General features: G+C 40.2%; 1 protein-coding gene and 1 pseudogene across 2 annotated transcripts; one reads left to right on the forward strand and one right to left on the reverse strand.

The window, feature by feature from the left end:
• Positions 1-610: 610 nt before the first annotated feature.
• On the reverse strand, positions 611-12,545 carry LOC112297640 (aurora kinase B-like; annotated as a pseudogene).
• Positions 12,001-19,545, forward strand: SERPINB1 (serpin family B member 1). Of its 2 annotated transcripts, none has more exons than XM_053920895.1 (7): positions 12,001-12,121; positions 13,309-13,484; positions 15,307-15,444; positions 16,024-16,141; positions 17,097-17,239; positions 17,325-17,492; positions 18,580-19,545. In XM_053920895.1, exons 2-7 carry the CDS (start codon positions 13,317-13,319, stop codon positions 18,979-18,981), a joined length of 1,137 nt encoding a protein of 378 aa, XP_053776870.1. In that variant the 5' UTR covers positions 12,001-12,121; positions 13,309-13,316; the 3' UTR covers positions 18,982-19,545. The 2 variants fall into 2 exon arrangements, with proteins under 2 accessions (XP_053776870.1, XP_024408094.2); XM_024552326.3 differs by lacking the exon at positions 12,001-12,121 and adding an exon at positions 12,582-12,720.
• The last annotated feature ends 1,124 nt before the right edge of the window (positions 19,546-20,669 follow it).

Here is a 20,669-nt window from a genome sequence, read left to right on the forward strand (position 1 = left end):
ATTACTCAGCTTTTCATGTGGTGACTTTCTGTTTCAGGTGACTCTTGCTCAAGTCTTTAAAGATAAGTCTAGGTCTACATGCTCTTTAATAAAAATGCTAAAATTGTTAATTATTTTTTACTTATCTTCAATTAATGCAAGCTGTTCCCCTCTCCTGGCCTTTATTCAACTAAAAATTTCTGAACAAAACCAAGATAACTGTACAAATTTTAACTGCTATTGCATAGTACTGCCTATTCTGGCAGACAGCTTGGACAGAGTCTGGCCTCATGTTGCAGGCATCCTGTTACAGTCCGGCAGAACCCCTCCAGAACTAGCCTCAGTTCCTCTTCCCTTTTGCTAGTGTAAATATAATGTATCTCATTATATTTTAAATTTGTATTGAACATCTTTTTATACATTTATAAGCTACTTGTATTTCCTCTTTTGAAGTATTTATTCAAATTGCCCATTTTTTCTTTCTTTCTTTTTTCTTTTTTATAAAAAGTTGCAGTCTTAAATAAAAAGGAGGTAGAAGACAGATGAGGGAACAGGCCAGAGACTCCTCCTTCCAACTACACATATAGAGACATACAAGTACAGATGCGACTGAGTAAATGACAGGGATGATTCAGGGGACAGACTGAAGGGTCAAGGGTGGCAGCTCCCACTGACAGTGGGTCTGGACCCAAGGGTGAGCTGAGACCTGAGCCAGGGGCAGTCGTTCTGAGGGGTTATGTTTGAGCAGCTTGGAGATGAGGTCCTGGGCTCCCATAGGCACAAAAGCGGGGGACTTCAGGTCCACCTTGCCAATGCACCGATAAGTTTCACCATGTGAAGCACTGTCAAAGGGAGGGTTTCCCACCAGTATTAGTAGCAGAGTACTGCGATGCAACACAGATCGATCTCATTGTGCATGTGCCCTTCAATCATCTCTGGGGGCAGGTAGTCCAGGGTGCCACACATTTTCTTCCTCCTTAGGGAGGGGGTGTGTATAGACCAGCCAAAGTCATCAATCTTCAGCTCTCCCTGGAGCCCCAAGAGCAGATTCTCTGGCTTTATGTTTCTGTGAATCACCTTCTTCCTATGGCAGTACATCAATGCATCTGCCAGTTCCTCCATGTTCCTGTCTGTTTGCTGCCCGTCAAAAGTGCAGCTCTTCTGCAGCTCCTTGTAGAGCTCCCCTCAGGGACAAACTCCAGAATCAAGTACATCCTTCAATGATCATAGAAATAGTTGTAGAGATGCAAGATGTTGGGATGCTGCAGATGGGACTGGATTTCGATTTCCCTGCGAAGCTGGTGCTCCACACCCTCCTTTTCTATCTGAGACTTGAAGAGGACCTTGAGTGTTCTTCTCTCGAGCCAAGTACACATTTCCAAACTTTCTTTTGCCCAGAAGGTGCCCAATTTCAAACTCGTCAATTGTGAAGGTCTGCATTAAGTTGGGTCTCCTATTGCTGTCCTGGCCAGGGGAAGCTGTGGGATGGGCACTGGAGCGGCTCCTGAGGACAAGCAAAGATGGAGTGGTAAGCTCCTTCCGGAGGACTCTTTGTGGCAGGGTGTTCAAGCCAGATGGAGCCATCTGCCAGTGGTAGGGCCAGGGTAGGCATTCTCCTTCTGTGTCATCTTTCCAGGGAAATGGGAGGGAAAGCTGAGGCCCATGGCACAGCCAAACTCCTGGGCACTGGCAAACGACCGAATCTGCCCATTTTTCCTAATGTGTTTTCAAATACGATTTGTAGAAGTTATACACACACACCCAATAACAGTCTTCATCTATTACATTACTTTTAGTTCTCTTTCATTGTGTGGCTTGTCTTTTTAACTCTCTTAATGGTGTCTTTGTAATACACAAAAATTCTTAAAGTAGATATATTAATCACTTTCTTTATAGTAAATGCTTTCTTTGTTTTCTAAAAAAACTTTTTACCTACACTTTCTTATAAAACTTTATTTATTTTTCATATTGGTTTTCATAGATCTTAAATATCCATGAAATTGGTAAGGATCTTTTCCTCACATTCTTTCTTTTTTAATTTTTGCACAGAGATATTCAATTGTCTTCACCTTTTGTTAAGTATTCCATCATCTGCCCATGAATGCCTTGACCCTTCTGTCATATAACAAACATCAGTATGTGCAAAGGCCTGTTTCTGGACTCTCCATTCTATTTTATTGTTCTTTTGTCTATCCATGCACAAACACCTTGCTGTTTTAATTATTATAGCTTTATAAGTTTTGGTATTTAATAGAATATGTCCTCTTGTCTTGTTCTTCAAGAGTGTTTTGACCATTTGCATCACCATACAAATTGTGTAATCAGCTTGCCTCCTTTACACACACACACACACTTCCTTTGGAATATTTATTGGGATTGTGACTGATAAAGAAAATCAATTAGAGAAGATCTTCCAGTCAAGATGTCAAAATAGGTAAACACTGTGCTTGCCTTGTCCCTAGACCGCATCAAAATCACAACTATATAAAGAATAACCATCGTTTAAAACCACCTGAAGACTAGCTAAACAGAAGTCATATAACTAAGGATATAAACAAAAAGCCACACTGAGACTGGTAGGGAAGGTGGAGACACAATACGGGCAGGCCTTATACCCATGGTGTGGCAAACAAGAAATGGAAAGAATATCTCAGCCGCAGAGGTCCTTCCTTGAGGAGTGAGGGGTCCCAGTCCTACACACGCATCCCAGCCCAGGGCTCCAGTGTTAGGAACAGAAGTCCCCATAACTTCTGGCTGTGAAAACCAGCTGTGATTGTAGCTGAGTAAGACAGAGGGCTTCTAGAGTCCCAGGCATTCCTCTTGTGGGGCCTGGGAACAAACTTACTGGCTCGGGACCCTCTCACTTTGAGCTCCAGCACTAGGGCAACAGCCCAAAAAGCGGGGACCTATGGAGAGGAGCTGAATTGTCCAGATTCAGGGTGAGGGCTGGAGGGAAGGAGTCAGGACAGCTGAGGATAGAAATATAGGCAGATGCCAAGTTTTCTTTGTTAAGCCCTTCCCTCACCCAACCAGCAGGAACAGATAGGCACCAAATCTGCACTCTCCATTAACTTGGCTAATACTTTCAACATGGCCTTGTGATGCTCTGAGGCCTGATCCCACTCAACTCTAGCACCTGGCTGGATCCTCTTCTAGCCACTTTTTCACACAAATAAACTGTCTTGGCTCACATTGCAGACTTCCCTAACATCTCTCAAAGGTTCACAAACTTTAGACAAGTGACATCTGGCCTCACTGTGGCCCATACATCTTGCTAAGTGGCCCCATGCCTTCCATTAGGGGAAGCTGTCCTCAGTTCCCAGCTTAGCCTCTCCAAGGAGTCTCCAAGTCAAGCACAAGTGGCAACTCTCTGAAGATCACTTTGTAGCTCCTACCAGGTGGCTCTGGACTGGAAACAGACTGGGGCTGACCTTGTCCTGTATCAAAGCCATTCCCAAGAGGTCCCAGAATCAACACCTGTTGTGGCCAGTTTCAGACCACACCAGAGCATCACTCAACCAGCTCCACAAATGAAACACCCAAAAGGCTGACTTAACAGGCACCAGAGCTCCACTAAAGCAAACACGGCTCTGTGGGATCAGCTCTTGCATACCAGCTCATCTGCTGTTTCATGGCCATACCTCAGAACCAGTTAGCCTGAGGATCAATCCCTCCAACAGACATGCCAATATCAATCAAGGCTCAACTAAAACAAAAGGTACACATACCCATACAAGGGACACACTCCTATACAAGGGACTCCCCTGAAGTCCCTGAAGAAGGTGAACAGGGAGACTACATTATTGGGCCTCATAGGACACCTTCTGCATGAGGTTACCCTGCCAAGACTAAGAGACATAACTTATCTACCTAATTCATAAAAAGAAACACAAGGAGTCAGCTAAAATTAAGAGACAAATAAATACATCCCAAATGAAAAACAGGACAAAACTCAAGAAAAAGAACAAACAAAATGAAGGCAAGCAATCTACTGGACTCGGAGTCCAAAACACTTTATTAGACTGCCCAATGAACTTAAAGGAAGAGTAGATAAACTCAGTGAGTACCTCAACAAATGGATAGAAAACATAAAAATAAAGATGAAAACATAAAAAAGAAAGTCAGAAATGAAGGATACAATAACTGAAATAAAGAATTCATTAGAGGAAATCAACAGTAGCTTAGATGAAACAGAGTATTAAATTATCAAAAACAAGGAAGCAGAAAACATGCAATCAGAACAGCAGAAAGAAAAAAAATTAAATGAGGATACTTTAAAGGACCTTTGAGACAATATCAAGTGTAACAATATTTACATCATAGGAGGACCAAACCAAAAAAAAAAGAGAGAGAGATAGCAGGGATTAAAAATTTATTTGAAGAAACAATGACAGAAAACTCCCCTAACCTGTCAAAAAATTAGACCTATGCATCCTGGAAGCATAGAGAGATCCAAATAAGGTGAAGACAAAAAGGGCAACAATAAGAAACATTATAATTAAAATGGCAAAGGTTAAAGACAAAAAGAGATTCTTAAAGCAGCAAGAGAAAAGCAGTTAGTTATCTACAAGGGAGCTCCAACATGACTATCACCAGATTTCTCAGTAGGAACTTCACAGGTCAGGAGACATTGGCACAAAATATTCAAAGAGATGAAAAGCAAAGACCTACAACCAAGATTATTTTACTCAGCAAGACTACTACTTAGAATTGTAGGGAAATATTACAAAGGATTGTAAGGAAATATTACAAACAACTATATGCCAACAAATTGGACAATCTAAAAGAAGTGGATAAATTCCAGGAAACAAACAGTCTTCTAAGACCAAATCAAGAAGAAACAGGAAATCTGAACAAAACTATTACAAACAAAATAATCAAAGCAGTAATCAAAAAGCTCTCGACAAACAAAAGTCTTGGACTGGATGGCTTCACAGATAAATTTTACCAAACATTCAAAGAAGAATTAACATCCTTAATTTGTCCAAGATACCCAATGCAATATACAGATTGAATGCAATCTCTATCAAAATACCAATGGCAGTTTTTTAAACATAGCTAGAACAAATTATCCTAAAAATTTATCTGGAACTACAAAAGAATTTGAATGGCCACAGAAATCTTAAGAAAAAGAATGAAGTTGGAGGTATCATGCTCATTAACTGATATCAAACATTAGTACAAAGCTATAGTAATCAAAACAGCATGATACTGTTGGAAAAACACATAGATTAATGAAACAGAATAGAGAAAGGAGAAATAAGCCCACACCTATATGGTCAATTAATTTATGACAAAGAAGGAAAGAATATATAATGGCATAAAGACAGTCTGCTCAATAAACTGTGTTGGGAAAACTGGACAGACACATGCAAAAGAATGAAACTGGATCACTTTTTTACACCATATACAAGAATAAACTCAAAATAGAAAAAAAGACTTAAATGTAACACCTGAAAACATAAAACTCTTAGAAAAAAATAGGTAGTAAACTTGTAACATTGTTCTTAGTTGATATATACATATATAGTTTATATATATATATAGATAGATATAGATATACATATATATATATATATATAGAGAGAGAGAGAGAGAGAGAGAATATGTTTCCTGAGACAAGGGAAACAAACAAAAAATAAACAAAGGAGACTATTTACATTGAACTAAAGAGTTTTTGTGCAAAAAGTAAACCATTGCCAAAACAAGACAACCTACTAAATGGGAGAACATAAATCCTAATGATATATCTAATAAGTTGTTAATATCCAAATATATAAGGACTCCCACAACTTAACACCAACCCCCCCCAAAACAATCTAATTTAAAAATGGGTAAAGGTTGCTTCCAGTACTTGGCTATTGTAAATTGTGCTGCTATGAATATTGGGGTGCATAAGTTGTTTTGGATGGGTGTTTCAGGGTTCGTAGGGGAGGGGATAGTGGGGAGAGAGGTCTATAGGAGCTACTATAAAGGACACAAGGACAAAATCAGGGGGAGGGTAGAGGTGGAGGAGGGAGGTGGGACTGGCTGGGGTGGGGTGGAGGGAAGGGGAGAAAATGCAGACAATTGTAACTGAAAAAAAATAAATTAATTAATTTAAAAAAATGGGTAAAGGACCTGAATAGACATTTCTCCAAAGAAGATGTACAGATGGCCAACAGACATATGAAAAGATGTCAACCACACTAATCATCAGAGAGATGCAAATTAAAATCACAATGAGATACAATCTCACACCTGTCAGAATGGCTATCATCAATAAATCAACAAAAAACAAGTGCTGGTGAGAATGTGGAGAAAAGGGAACTTTTGTTCACTGTTGGTGTGATTGTAAATTGGTGCAGTCACTAATTTACAGAAAGCAGTGTGGAATTTCCTCAAGAAATTAAAAATAGAACTACCCTACGATTTAGCAATTCCATTTCTAGGTATTTATCCAAAGTGACCCAAAACACTAATTCAAAAGACATACGCACCCTTATGTTAGTTGACACATTATTTACAATAGCTGAGATATGGAAGCAATGGATAGTCACCAGATGTGAAGGGGCTTTAAGAGATGGGTAAAAGGGAGATGGGATTAAGGACAAATTGTTAGTTACAAAATATTCATGGGGATGTAAAGTACAGCATATGGAATAAGTCAGTAATATTGTAATAACTATGAATAACTGTCAGATGGGTACCAGACTTATGGGGGTGATCAATTCATAAGGCACATAAATGTCTAATCATGTTGCACACCTAAAACTAATATAATATTATATTGTTATTAAAAAAATAAAAAATAAACAATTTTACCATAAAAAATCACATAGAGAAAAACAGTTATCTTTACAATACAGAGTTCTACTCAATGAACATGGTACATGATTTCATTCAGTTAGTTTTTTAAAGAATTTCTCTTAATAATGTTTAATGTTTTCTACTGTATAGAAATTTTGAGTATATTTTTATATATACAGCGTCCAGCAGAAGAAAGGCTTGCTTGAGTGCATTTAGTAGGGTACATGAACGTCTCACGCCAGATGGACAGCAATTTGAACATTTCACCTAAAATATCATATGGTGTTTGAGTGTGATATTGTGATGTTACAGAATTACATGCTTATGAATTTTTAATAAAAGTGTGTAATAAAAGAGGGGCATTATCTGTTACTGGAACCTCTATATTTCCATTACTTGATTTTTAAATCCTATTTTAAGTGGTATCATTTTTTAAATTTAATTTTATGTTTGTTGGTAGTGAATAGAAAAACTGATATTTAGTCACTACCTTGCTAAACATGTATATTAAATCTAAGTTGAGATCTGAATAAAATTATTAGTGTACTTACCACAGTGGCCACAAATAGAATGTTGCCCTTATCAGATTTACAACATCTTTTCTTCTGGTGCACACAAAATATTTACAAAATTTAACTATATTTGGAGCCACTAATCAAGTGTCAAAGCATTTCTGAACACTGAAATAATATAGCAATCATGTTCTCTAACCACAATGCAATTAACCTAGAGGCCAACGACACAGATAATTAGTTCTCAAACACCTGTTGGTTCCTGCTTGGTATTTTCTCATTACTATGGGTTTTATAAATCTAGCTGTGGATCTTAGATAAATTAATACTGCATCTTCTTTATTCTGCACCTTGAACCAGTAGTTGACATTAGAGTTGATGGGAAAGGATTTGTGCACAAGCCACTGAGCACAATAAGGGTGCTCGGCTTGCCAGAGAATACAAAAAGCCCCAACTAGCTTGAAGCTTATTAATCTTGTTGGGTGTGTGTGGAAGGAGGAAGTAGGAGAGACAGGAAATAAAATAATCACTAACATTTAACATTTTTTGTTGCTACTATTTAAAAATTACAGAAAAGCACATAAATTATATATACAACTCAATGCATTATCACAAAATCAATACACGTGTAATTACGCATGTCAAAAAATGGTATGTTGTTGGGAACCGCCCTGCCTGGTTTCAGAGGCTGTAACCCCCCATGGTTAACGCTGAGTCAGAGTTGGGACCATAAGCCATGAAGGAGACAAAGTTTATCTCTCTGGCAGAAGTGCCACCTCTGCCCACTTCACCCTGCTTGGCCCTGAGATTGACCAGTTAGCCAATGACGGGTAAAAGTCCTCAAGGGAGGATCAAACTAAGACAGGCTCTGGTCACCAGGGATAAGCTCGCAGGGAAGGACTTGGGGGGGCTGTGGCAAAAGGGGGTGATGGACCCTTGCCCCTCAGCTTTGAAATAGCCTGAGTCCTCATTCTGTCTACAAGAAGTCTCCTAATCTCTTGGCTGCTTTACTTCCCTTGCCTGACTTAAGCCTGAAGCGATAACAGAGAGCAGTGCAGTCCTGTGCTGGGAGGGGCAGATTTCCTGGGGAATCAGGCCTAAGAAAAATATGTCCATTCCTGTGAAACCTACTTAATCTGTACCCTCAGCTTAAAAGATAAGGGTCGGGACCTGAGATGAGTCTGGTGCCTAAAGTTTTATGGCCCTCTAGCTGATTGGCTGTAGCTCAGACTAAGCCCCTCAAGGTTCTCTGTAAATCCTGTATTGTTTAACCCTTACTGGCTGACAATGATTGATGAGCTTTATCTGCATTCCTATGCGAATGAACCTAATAAAAGCCCATGGAGGGAAAGGATCAAGGCCCTTCTCCCCCTGAGAGATTGGCCACCTTTCCTCCCCAAGCAGATCATGTCTTGGTAGTCTTATTCTTCATCCGTGGTGGCCGGGGGGGGGGGGGGGGGGGGGGGCTGCGTTAAAGCCCCCCGACAGTATGTTATCAGTACCTCAGAAGTTGCTCCCACTGCTGCTCCCACTCACAACTCTTGTGTTAAAAATGGACCTGGGATTTGTTCTAATCAGGTATAGTAAGACATCTGACATGGAAATGATTGTCACAAAGGAAGAATTTAAATTCACAGATACTTAAAAATAGGAGGCATTTGACACCACACCACATGGGACCCGGGAAGCACCAGGAGGCAAAGAGGAAGGAAGACCATGACCCAGAGCTTTTACAGGGATTCTTGCAGGAAAGAATGGGCAAGGCAGGGTAGGTACACTAAGTTTAGACTAGATAGCTTAAGTAATTTTGGTGGACTGTAATATACAAGTGGTTTCTAGTTGTTTGGTACCTGATGCTGATGTGGTTTAGAACAGGGGGAATATTGGCTTGGCATGGAAGAATTTGATAAAGGAGATATTTGAGAGTGTGGCCACTTAATTTATGTCAAAGGTACACTCACCAGGCCATCAGGGAGCCATTTGCCACCTCCAGGAATTAGTGCTGGAAGAAGCAGTCTCTCCAACATTGAGAATACAGAAAATAAGGAAATACAGCCAATCCAATCCCCCTGACCTCAAACACCATAGAGTAGTTCTGCCTGTTTTTGAACTTTGTATAACCAGAACCACACAGCTCTTTTGTGTCTGTGTTCTTTTATTAAACAGTGTATTTGTGAGATTCAGCCATGTTGCTATGTATTGCTGTAGTTTGTTCATTTTTCTTATTGTATATTATTATGTTGTAGTTATTTATCTGTTCTGCTGATGGGCATTTACGTGGTTTCTAATGTGGGTCTAATTCAAATCATACTGTTATTCTTGTACATGTCACCAGGTGCACATGCTCACAGACATTTTTGTTGGGAAGAATCTCCCCAGGGGTGAAATTCCTGGCTAGTAGCTTGGGTATGCATGTCCTCAAGTTTAGTAGATACACCAAATGCTGCACCAGACCGCTGTGCCATCATGAATGTATAAGTATCTCTGACTTTGATTGTGGCCATTTATTTATATTTTTAATTTTTTAATCCTCACCTGAGGACATATTCATTGATTTTTTTAGACGAAGAGGAAAGGGGGTGGAGAGAGTGGAGAGAGAGAGAGAGAGAGAGAGAGAAACACATTAACTGGTTGTCTCACGCACACACCTTGAATGGGGTTGGAAACTGCAATCTGGGTATGTGCCCTGATCAGGATTGAACCCACAACTTTTTGTGCATGGGATGACCAACTCAGCTATCCAGCCAGGGCTGCCCATTTATATTTTAAAGCCACAATTGGAACACTCCGATGTTGTTTGACAGAATAGTTACTTTGCCTCAACCCTGGATAGTAAATGTACTGATTGACTGATATATTAAGAGCAATTTTGTCTGAACCTTATATGTATTGATTTAGAAAATGGCTTCATTTTATATTTTACCCACATTGCTAACTCCAGGTAAGCACAAATACAAAATGTCAGGAGAAAACACAAAATTAAAAATGTTTTTTTCTTTATGTGTCTCAGATTTTAGTTTTAACAACTCAGTGCAGCCTCTCATTCTTACTTTCTCACACTGACCTCTTTGTACCTCTAGTTAAGTGGTTCTCTAGTTCTGTGAGAAATGGTGGAGAGGTTACAAGATTTGATCAAACCACTTGAATTTATCAATGAGTAGCTTTCAATAAATGTTGGTTTCTTTATTTAATAAGTGGTAAAACACTCTAAAATCTTAGTGATTGAACTCTTTCTTTTAAAAACATTATGGAGAGTATTTTTATCACTCATTGAATCTTCCTTGACCCTTTTCATTACAAACCAGTGTTCAGAGTAAAAAAAAAATAATAAAAATCTACAAACCCATTCACATGATATTATCCATAGTAAAAAGGAAAAAAAGGATTTTTTCCTTTGTTGCTGTTTTATGTTGAGATTTCAAAGAAAACAGGGAAGAAGTTTCATAAACGCAGAATTATTTCAGACTCGAGAGTACTGAAATTACATACCCAGGCATTTAAAGGGGAAACAACCCCACCTCCCCTGTCCAGCCCCCAGAAATAGTGGTGTAGCCATCAACTTGTAGGAGAGTATTGGGGATGAATTTATTTTAGTTTCTAAAAATAGTGACATCAAGGTTTTTATTTGGAACTGGGAACCCTGAGAAAGAAGATACCTCTGCCAAGAAGGATTCCTAGTGGCTAACTGGACTCAACTTTAAAAAACAGGCTTGTAGCCATTTCTGTATGTGCTTGTAGCCATTTCCTCACAAAAAAACATCACTTCACTGAACTACCTGCCTTCCACAGTGAACTGGGTGCATTCTATGCCTCTCATCTGGGCCAAACCTTAGAAAGAAGTTCCTGGAATAGTTTTTCAACCAATAGGACTAAGACTTTCCCCATCCAATTGGAGCTGCATAGCTATATTTCCCCCATCAACATCTTCACCAACTAATCAGAGCAGCTCCACTCTGACCAATCAGGACAGTGATTTTTGGACCAATTAAACTGTGAGAATGTGGAGTCCCTCTTTGCGTGAGGGGTGGGGACCTCTCGCTGTGTGTAAGTCAGCCTTTTCCCTGGATCTGGGAGCACGCTTTCCCTTTCCACCCAAGGCTGCCTTTTCCAGAGAAACAGGAAGACTAGGTAGGAATGGAGTTGATGGAGCAGACCAGAGCAGAGCCGGCTAGCTAGAGAGCGCCACCTTGCTGCCACGCTGCTTTAAAACTGAGCTGTAACACTATTGAGCTGTTCAACAGCAGCGCTGTTCTCTCAGCTGTGCTGTATTACAACTGGGCTGGTGGCACTGACTAAAATTTCCTGTTTCACTACAGCCCAAACTGGGGATTCCTGTGGGTACTGAACTGATGCTAATGAACATTAGTTGACAGAACTGATTCTATTTTTGGAGTATATAGATCAGATTCGAGAAAGGGCTAGTTAGCCCTCTAAGAGGTGACATGTTATCTCAGTCACTCACACCTAGGGCAAGACAGGCCATGAGGTCTTAGCCACAGATCTGAGTTTGCCTAGATTTAAAAAGGTGCTGATCCCCTGAGTAGGGTACTACATGGAGACCACCCTCACCTAGGATTCTACAAGGCAACGCCTAGACTCCTAGGAAGTCATCTATGGGGAAGAGCCAGTGTTGTGCCCGCCCCGGTGAACGCCCCCACCCCGCCCCGCCCTGCTCCTCCCCTCCCCTCCCCTCCCCTCCCCCCCTCCCCTCCCTTCCTCTCCCCTCCCACCTGCCAGAGCAGCAGCGCCCCACTTCTGCAACTATATAAAGGCGCTGCGGCGCTTCCCTCTTTCCCGGATCCCGAGCACCGCCCGAGCACCGCCCAAGCAGGGAGCAGCCGGTAAGGCCGGGCCTGAGGACTTTGAAGGAAGTGGGACTGGGATGGCAGGCAAAGGAGGACCCCTGGGGCTCGGATCTGCGAGCCGCCTCCGCCCGGCCCAGCCCCGGCCCTCCTTGCCCCGGGGATGCCGCGGCCCCTGCACGTTCGCCGCCCTGACTGCTCCGCGTCCCACCCTCAACCCCACCCCGCGTCCGCAGTGTTGCAGCCGCTGCTGTACGCACTGTCCCGGGTAGACCGGATCCTCCGCAATAAGTCCTGGGCGCGAGGGCAGGCTTGCCTGCGAGGGACTGAAATTGGGGCAGTGTGGCTGGAAGCCAGAGCCGAGGCCTGAGATGGGAGTATTTTTCTTACTTCCGGAACTCCCTTCCTCCCCGAGCTGTCTGTGAAAGTTTCTAGGCAACCTCGGGGCAGAACCGCTTCCCATTTCTGAGGATGGAGGGAGGGAAGGAGGGAGAGGAGGCCTATGTGACCCTAGAGATTACTTTCCAACAACAACAATAATAGTTCAGTGTGTATTACTTGCAAGTGAAGCAGCCAGCGCAACTATTCTTCCTTGCCTGTGTGTGGGGAAACTAAGCCCCTGAGAGAAGTCACGATTGGTAAGCGGTCGGCTGAGCCCAGGTGGAAGGCCGGGTCACCTGCACCAAGAGGGAATGTCAGAGAGGATGCTTGTCACCTTCTGGCTGGTGGGCTGCAGCATCTGACCCTGGTGCCTGTGTTGGGTTTTCAAAGTCTCATATTTTATACCAGCTATGGGACACTTAACCTCTCTAAACATTAGCAACTGAAATCTTGAAAATTAGGATAATTATATCACTCTGCTGAAATTTGCTTTAATGCATAGTAGGTAGCTATGACTTTCTAATAGAAACATTTTTATTTCAGGTAAAGGGTGGGAAATGTGTGCTCCCAAAGGTCAGACAGAGCCCTTTAGGATACCCTGGGTCCTGAACCTGGGTCACCGATAGATCCTTGGCCAGTTATACCTAGTTCCCACATTTGTGCTCCTGAGACAGTGTTCTTTCCCTCCTTAATAAAGGAGTGAGGGAGGGAGGAAAAAAGGGGGAGGGAAGGGAGAGGAGGGAAAAGAAAAGGACGAGTTCCAGGGTGTTTCAGGGTGAGGAAGACATGGAGACATGCCATTGCCTGATTTACTGGTGTGCTTGGTCCTCTGTTCTGCGTTGTAGCCTTCACCATGGAACAGCTGAGCATGGCAAACACCCGGTTTGCGGTGGACCTTTTCCGCACCCTGAATGACTACAATCCTACTGGAAACGTATTCATCTCTCCCATAAGCATTTCATCAGCTCTGGCCATGATCTCTCTGGGGACCAGAGGCACTACTGCGGCACAGATGTCCAAGGTCAGTAGAAACAAAGAGAAATAGTATGGCTTCCCTGAAAGCCTGCACTAAAAAGTTGTGCCTTTGAGCTCTTACAGTCTATTTTATTTTATTATTTTTTAAATTTTTTATTGTATTTTTTCATTACCATTTAGTCCCCTTATACTCCCCTCCCTCACCTCCCCAATCAGCACACTTACAGTGTTTTAAAATTGTATTTCTGTGTTCCACAACTATACATTATGAGGCCAGACTTTCAGAAAAGCCCCAAGAACAATTCATTTTTATGCAGGCTTTTATTCACAATGGAGTTTTTCCTGAGCATATACTATGTGCCAGGCACTGTTTTTTCTTTGGCTGAAGATACAGCAGTGAAGAAAGCTATAAGTACCCTTGTAGTGTGCTTCTTCTATTCCAGTGGGCAAATCTTTGAGAGCATCTCCTCTTGGACTAAGATTTTTCTGTTTCTGCTTTTCATGTAACCTGCTATACATAAATAATGCATCTAATGTAATGTTACTTTTAAGCATAAATGACACATGGGAAATGCATCACAGTGGAGAAGTTGGCGGTGTTGCCTTTTTGAGGGAACAGGTGGCTGTGTGCTTCTGCACTCCTGAAGCCTAGTCCTGTGCCTGGCACTGAGTCCCTGTGTGAGCAGGAGGGCACTGCAAGGAAAGGACAGGGATGAAGTGTGGCAGCTGCAGAGACAGGACCAAGCCCAGGGTGGTATAGCAGGTCACTCTTACAGCAGAAGAAGCAGTAATGCCTAGCCTTTCACCTCACTTCGATGGGTGTGGAGGGCACTTCTGGGCTACGTGTTCTTTAATTCTGAGAGGGGAACTCTGGCTTTCCTTGAAACTAGGGGAAATGAGTCCCCAAAGTGAAAGTCTTTCTAACATACCCATCACAAATTATATGGTGTCTATAACTAGGAAAGGTCCATCCCTGGTTTCAAGTTTATCGATCTGTTCCAGCTGCAGCGCTTCTGTTACTGTATTTTATGAAAACCAACCATCTTTAACACTGCAGATATAAAAGTATTTTAAAGTTTTCCAAAATCTACTTTTTATTTTAACCCAGGGTACTAATTGTTAGTTGCTTCTTGCAGGGCAACGTTAGCTACTATTTTGAAGTTTTTCCAGGGACTTTATTACCTCAAAAAATAGTTTTAAGGGTTCCCTCACATTTCTGTTCGATCATAGCAACTATGCAAACATTCCATATCTTGGTAAGTAACTGAACTTTGTACATTGCGTAGGTTTGTTCTTTGCATGTTAAAACAAGGAACCACCCCAGGCCTCATAAAACCATAAAGGGACACTTGATTTGTAATGTTGGAATAAAGTTCTTGCCAAATATTAAGTTTATAGATGTTATTTTTAAATGAGTTACTGATAGTGTAACTTACAAAACCCCTCAATGTGTAATGTCTTTGTGTTCTTGCATAGGTGATGATTCTTATTTTTACTGTTTATTTCTGAGAACTTTCATTAAAACTATATTTGATACAAAATTTACATATAAACATACATTTATGATTTTCTTGGAAAAAAGCAGACGTGTAAATACTTAGCTTATTAACCATTCATATTTGTGGAACTATAATTGTAACAAAAAGTGATATGAAAACAGCTTCAAATGTTATTTTTACTTCCCACAAAGGTATAAATTTGAGATTCTTTATTATTTGTTCTCCAATGAAAAATTAATAAAGTATTGGGCTGGGAATTATCAATAATTCATAATAAAAACATTAATCTAATTTGATAGAAGCAAATGCCAAGGAATCCATTTCAAAACAAATGGTTATAGAAATAATTTTTTTTTCTTTAAATTTTAGACTCTTCATTTTGATGCAGTTGAGGATATTCATTCAAGATTTCAGAGTCTGAACGCTGATATCAACAAGCATGGAGCTCCCTATATTCTGAAACTTGCTAATAGGCTATATGGCGAGAAAACCTATAACTTCCTCCCTGTAAGTACTTTACAGTCATGTTCTGAAACTCGCTAGACAATGCAGACATTCTTTGGCACAATCAAGTCAGAGAAGACAGTTTTTATTTTTATAAACACTCAGAAAATGATGCAGAATGAAACATGACAATATCCCCATTAATTGATATGATTTCATTTTATAGCCTTCACAATGAACAGATTGACCCTGGCTGTTTTACTAGAGCAAAAGTGAATTCCATAATTCACTTCCAAGAACAATCAGTATATACTTATTTATGAAAATGTTAATCAAAAGTTAGAAAAGAATTGGTCAATTTTATACAACACCAAAACTATGGACAGTTCACTTAAAAATGGTTTAAGTTGGTAAATTTAATGTTATATGTTTTTACCATAATGCAAAAAGTATAAGGGTTAGAATTTTTTTTGTTACAATAAAATTTATGGCTTTTAGGGCAATTTCTGTTGCTTTAAGGATTTTAGAAAACCATTTCCGTATGTAGTAGGAGTTACTCAAGATATTTTCTTTCTTCCTTCCCTTCCTTCCACCCCATCTTCCCCCCGCCACCCTCTCTCTCTCTTTCTTTCTTTCTAACAGGAGTTCTTAGCTTCAACTCAGAAAATGTATGGTGCTGAGTTGGCCAATGTGGATTTTCAGCATGCCTCTGAAGATGCAAGAAAGGTGATAAATGAGTGGGTCAAAGGGCAGACAGAAGGTAAGAGAGCAGGCCCACCGAAGTCATTATACACTGGCCTTTCTTTTCTTCTTTCTGCCTTCCCAGCCAGCAAATGATTCTCCTGCTCTTTTCCTCTGCCCTCACCCTGACCTTGGCAATAAACTCTGCCACTGCCCAGTGCCAGACAGCTTTCAAATGTAGAAATACCACCTCAAAGTGGAAACTTAAACATGATTTAACTGGAGCAGCTAAATATTTTTTTCCCCATAAGTTCTCAAAACTACCTTTTAAAATTAAAACTAGCATTGAATGTAGAATAGAAAGGATAAAGTTTTGAGGAAAATCCAGCCTGGTCACATTATAGAAAAGAATATCCTAATACTTGTGACACAAACTGCTGTGGCCGTAAATATGTTTGCCAACGTCTTGCCTGAGCACAGGGGTGGTAGGTGGCACTGGCTCTGTTTCAGCTATTTTCCCACAACTCTCTCTAATCTAGTCACGGACTGAGTCAAGGCAACTACTGAACACCTGTCCTCCCATACAAGGAATTCTTCATGGCCATGCTGTGGTCACGAGGAAAATTGTGTGTGGTGGAGTAACTGTACTACTCTTTGGATATCTGTTACAATCTTTTTTGTGGGAGTAGCTTCCCCTTGGAGGATTTTGAAGAAGTGATTTATTTACTAGTGACTAAAACCATTTTTATTAAGGAATATTTTCTTATGCCTGAAAAAGAATGGCCATTCACAAAATAAGGCTTATTGTTTCTCATACATTCCAGAAAATAATTTTCCTGTTTTTAGCCCTTAAATCCTTTAGTCGGTTTATTTAATGTTGAAACACCCCAGTAGGGCTTTCCTAACTTAATATGTTAAAGGAAACTTAAGTAAAAAGTATGCATTTGAATTGAATTTTAGTGCTGATCAAATAAATGTCAGTTCAAATTTGGAATTCTGATATGTGAATTTTTAAAAATACTTTATCTTTTTAGGGAAAATTCCAGAATTGTTGGCTGCAGGTGTGGTTGATAATATGACTAAACTTGTGCTAGTAAATGCCATCTATTTCAAAGGAAACTGGCAGAAGAAATTCAGTAAGAAGGCCACAACCAATGTACCTTTCAGATTGAATAAGGTGAGGTTATATAATTATAAAATTACTCTTTGCTCTAAAAGAAAGCAGATAATAATGTGAGTGACTTGTTTTTTCAACTGTTCAGAAAGACACAAAAACAGTGAAAATGATGTATCAGAAGGAGGAATTTCCATATGGCTACATCAAGGACCTTAAGTGTCGTATATTGGAACTGCCTTACCAAGGCAAGGAGCTCAGCATGGTTATCCTGCTGCCAGATGACATTGAGGATGAGTCCACAGGTCTGAAGAAGGTAATGGCTCCCGCGCTGATGCTCCATGTTTCCTTCTGATATATCGATTCTGCCTTGTGTGTATGTCATGTGATAGGTTCTTATGTGTTTACTGATACTGCTTGATTTTCCTTTCCAATACTTTGCATTCTTTTGTGAATTAGCCCATCAATGTTTGCTACTCTGAAGCTCTAAGTTTAACTTTTCAGCTATTGTCAGTGAACGGTTCTGGTGGGGACCATCTAAAGATACCTATTAAATTTAACATCGGTCAGTGGCAGCTCATGGAAACTCCCTTAAATGAACTTAGAGGAAAGTGCAGCAAAATTAGAATTGTTTTATTGAAACAAATTTTTTAAAATTAAAAAAACCCAAAACATTTCTAGTATATAGTTTTATCTTGTACTATGAAATCCTAGTATTACACTGCAGATTTTCATCACAATTCATATAGATTGTGAATTAAATTTCTAAGAGCTACATGATAGAAAAGACTCATGTGATGCATTAGCTTGAAAGTTAAGTCTGTTTTCTAACGTGAACTATGTATGATGTTTATTATATATAATTTAAAGGTGATGACCTTTCTTGCCAGGCTAAGGTAAAACTGAAGATTATGTTTTTTCTTTAGTGTCTCTGGTCTGCTGTGTGGTTTTTCTCTACCCTCTTCCTAACCAAACTTGTTATCAGGAAGGGGTTTTAAATTAGCCATTTGCTTGTATAAAGAATGTATTAAAGTCAAGGTGTTCCTTATTTTAATTGTATCTCCACATTTGTCTCTTATCATAGTATTCCTGTGTGGAAGGGGTTTAGGGAAGGCCTGGATGGATGGATGAGTGGGTGGGTGATGGATGGATAGTTGGTAGAGCCGATGTCCAAAGTCCCTGTTACTTGGGCCCTTGATGGCTTGGAACACAGCTCTGTTCTGTTATCACCAATTGTTAAAAATAAATGAAATCCTCCATATGGAATCTGTTTTGGCACAAAACATGAAGGAAGCTAATTAGCAACTGATATTATGAGTCCATTCTTTTAAATAGTGCTTTATTACCTTACTTACATGAATGAAATTGTCCTCACCTGTTCTGTTTGCCCATTGTCATTCCAGATCGAGGAACAATTGACTTTGGAAAAACTTCATGAGTGGACCAAACCTGAGAATATGCATAGCATTGAAGTCAATGTTCACTTGCCCAAGTTCAAGCTGGAAGAGAGCTACAACCTCAACTCACACCTAGCCCAACTGGGTATAGAGGATCTCTTTAATAGCAAGGCTGATCTGTCTGGCATGTCAGGAACCAGAGATCTTTTTATATCAAAAATCATCCACAAGTCTTTTGTGGAAGTGAATGAGGAGGGCACAGAGGCAGCAGCTGCCACAGCAGGCATTGCTACCTTCTGCGCACTTACGTTTGAGGAAAATTTTGTGGCCGACCATCCATTCATTTTCTTCATTCGACACAATCCCTCAGCTAACATCCTGTTCTTAGGCAGACTTTCTTCCCCTTAGAGACTGTGGAAATACAAGGCCAAGCTCACAGCTTTATTACCTGCACTGTCAATGGTAATAGTTTTCATGTTTCTTTAGCAATAAAACTACCATCCCAAAACGGACCTTTAATTTCCTTTGTAAGGTCAGCTCTGTGATGTCACTGTATCTGTAATTCAGTTCTGTTGGCTGTTTATACCCATTAACTTTGGTATGGGTTTCTATTTTCCTTTTTTATATTGAAAAATTTCAATGATTGCTATTGATGCATCAATCAGATGTGCAGAATCTTGACAAGGTAGTAATTTATGAAATTGTTATACTTTCTTGATAGCCATAGGAAAAATTATAATACTGTAATTTATTTTACAGATAGATTTCTGGGAGTCAAAAGAGAAATACTCTGATTGTCAAAGGGAGGCTTAAAAACAGATATTCAATTGAATATAGGAGAGCCGCCCAATTACGGGTTGGGTTATGAAGACAAATTTGCCTTGGCCAGTATTACTGACATTCATTCTATAGGATTAGTATTCTATTTCAGCCCTCCAGTTTTTAAACTATTAAAGATCCACCTGGTGATAATTTGGCCTTCCCTTTTTATTGTCCTTTATCTTCCCTGATATAATTTGTGTGGGATAACAAGGAGTCGAGAAGCAGGTATCTTATAAAAGATGCCAAGAAACTGCAAAAAGAAAAATGTGGTAGGAAAGACTGTCAGGCAAAAAGGGGTTGCAAAGATCTCACTGTCACCTGGCTTCTTGTGTTTTCTGATAAAGCTCTTGACTTCCATCTTGCGATACAGATTGTTACAGTAATGGGATGGCTTAATGCAATGCTGGATGGGGGACAGAAGCCTCTTTGATTAATATAAACCTTTGTCAAATGTACTCCTTGGAATGGGGCTTGAAACACTGCATCTTCTGGCTCCTACAAAGCTGGTGGACTGGCTAATAATGTGTTCTGAGATTCCTCTTAGCCAGACTGATCTCAGTCCTCTTGTTTTCACCCAATCTCAGGAGTGGCAGGACTATAAAATGGCATTCTTGGACTGACAGTACTGTCATCCATGATGATAGTGGCTCCACTGAAAAAAGGATTTTAGCAAATCTCTTTCCCTGCGCTCCTTTTTTTTCTTAAAATACTAGCACCTACTCTTAGTTGCAGGAAAAGCAAGAAAAACAATAGTCACTGCATTCTGTAATTCGTCTCTTTGGGCTTCTTATCCTAAAATCTAGTTGGCAATCTAGTTGGTAGTGATCTAGAGTAAATTGTGCTAATCAAGTAGACACTGAACTTCAGGGCCCCGAGCAACTCTTGTTAAATCCTTCTTTTTATATGTGAGGGAACAGGCCCATGGACTATAAGTAAATTTTTGAAGGTTAAAACAACTAGTAAATTCCAGAGCAGAAACTAGAATCCAATTCATATTTTATGTGGAGAACACCTAATTCTTGTAATGGTGAGCTAGGTAACTCAGACCTCTTAACAACTAAAAAACCAAGAGAAATGAGCACTGGCCAAGGGAGAGCTGATATGATTGTGAAGAATTACTAAGCAATCTAGGATAAACTGGTGAATATGGAAAATGGGATCACTTTTGCTCCAGGGACATTTTCTAATCCAAAAGAAGTAAGTGAGAAGTGAAGCAAGGATTTTGATGATGTTCAAGGACAGGCAGGCAGAGTTTGGGCCTGTCAAGAGTGGGG

Source organism: Desmodus rotundus, chromosome 3 (assembly GCF_022682495.2).
Source record: "Desmodus rotundus isolate HL8 chromosome 3, HLdesRot8A.1, whole genome shotgun sequence".
Taxonomy (NCBI): Eukaryota; Metazoa; Chordata; class Mammalia; order Chiroptera; family Phyllostomidae; genus Desmodus; species Desmodus rotundus.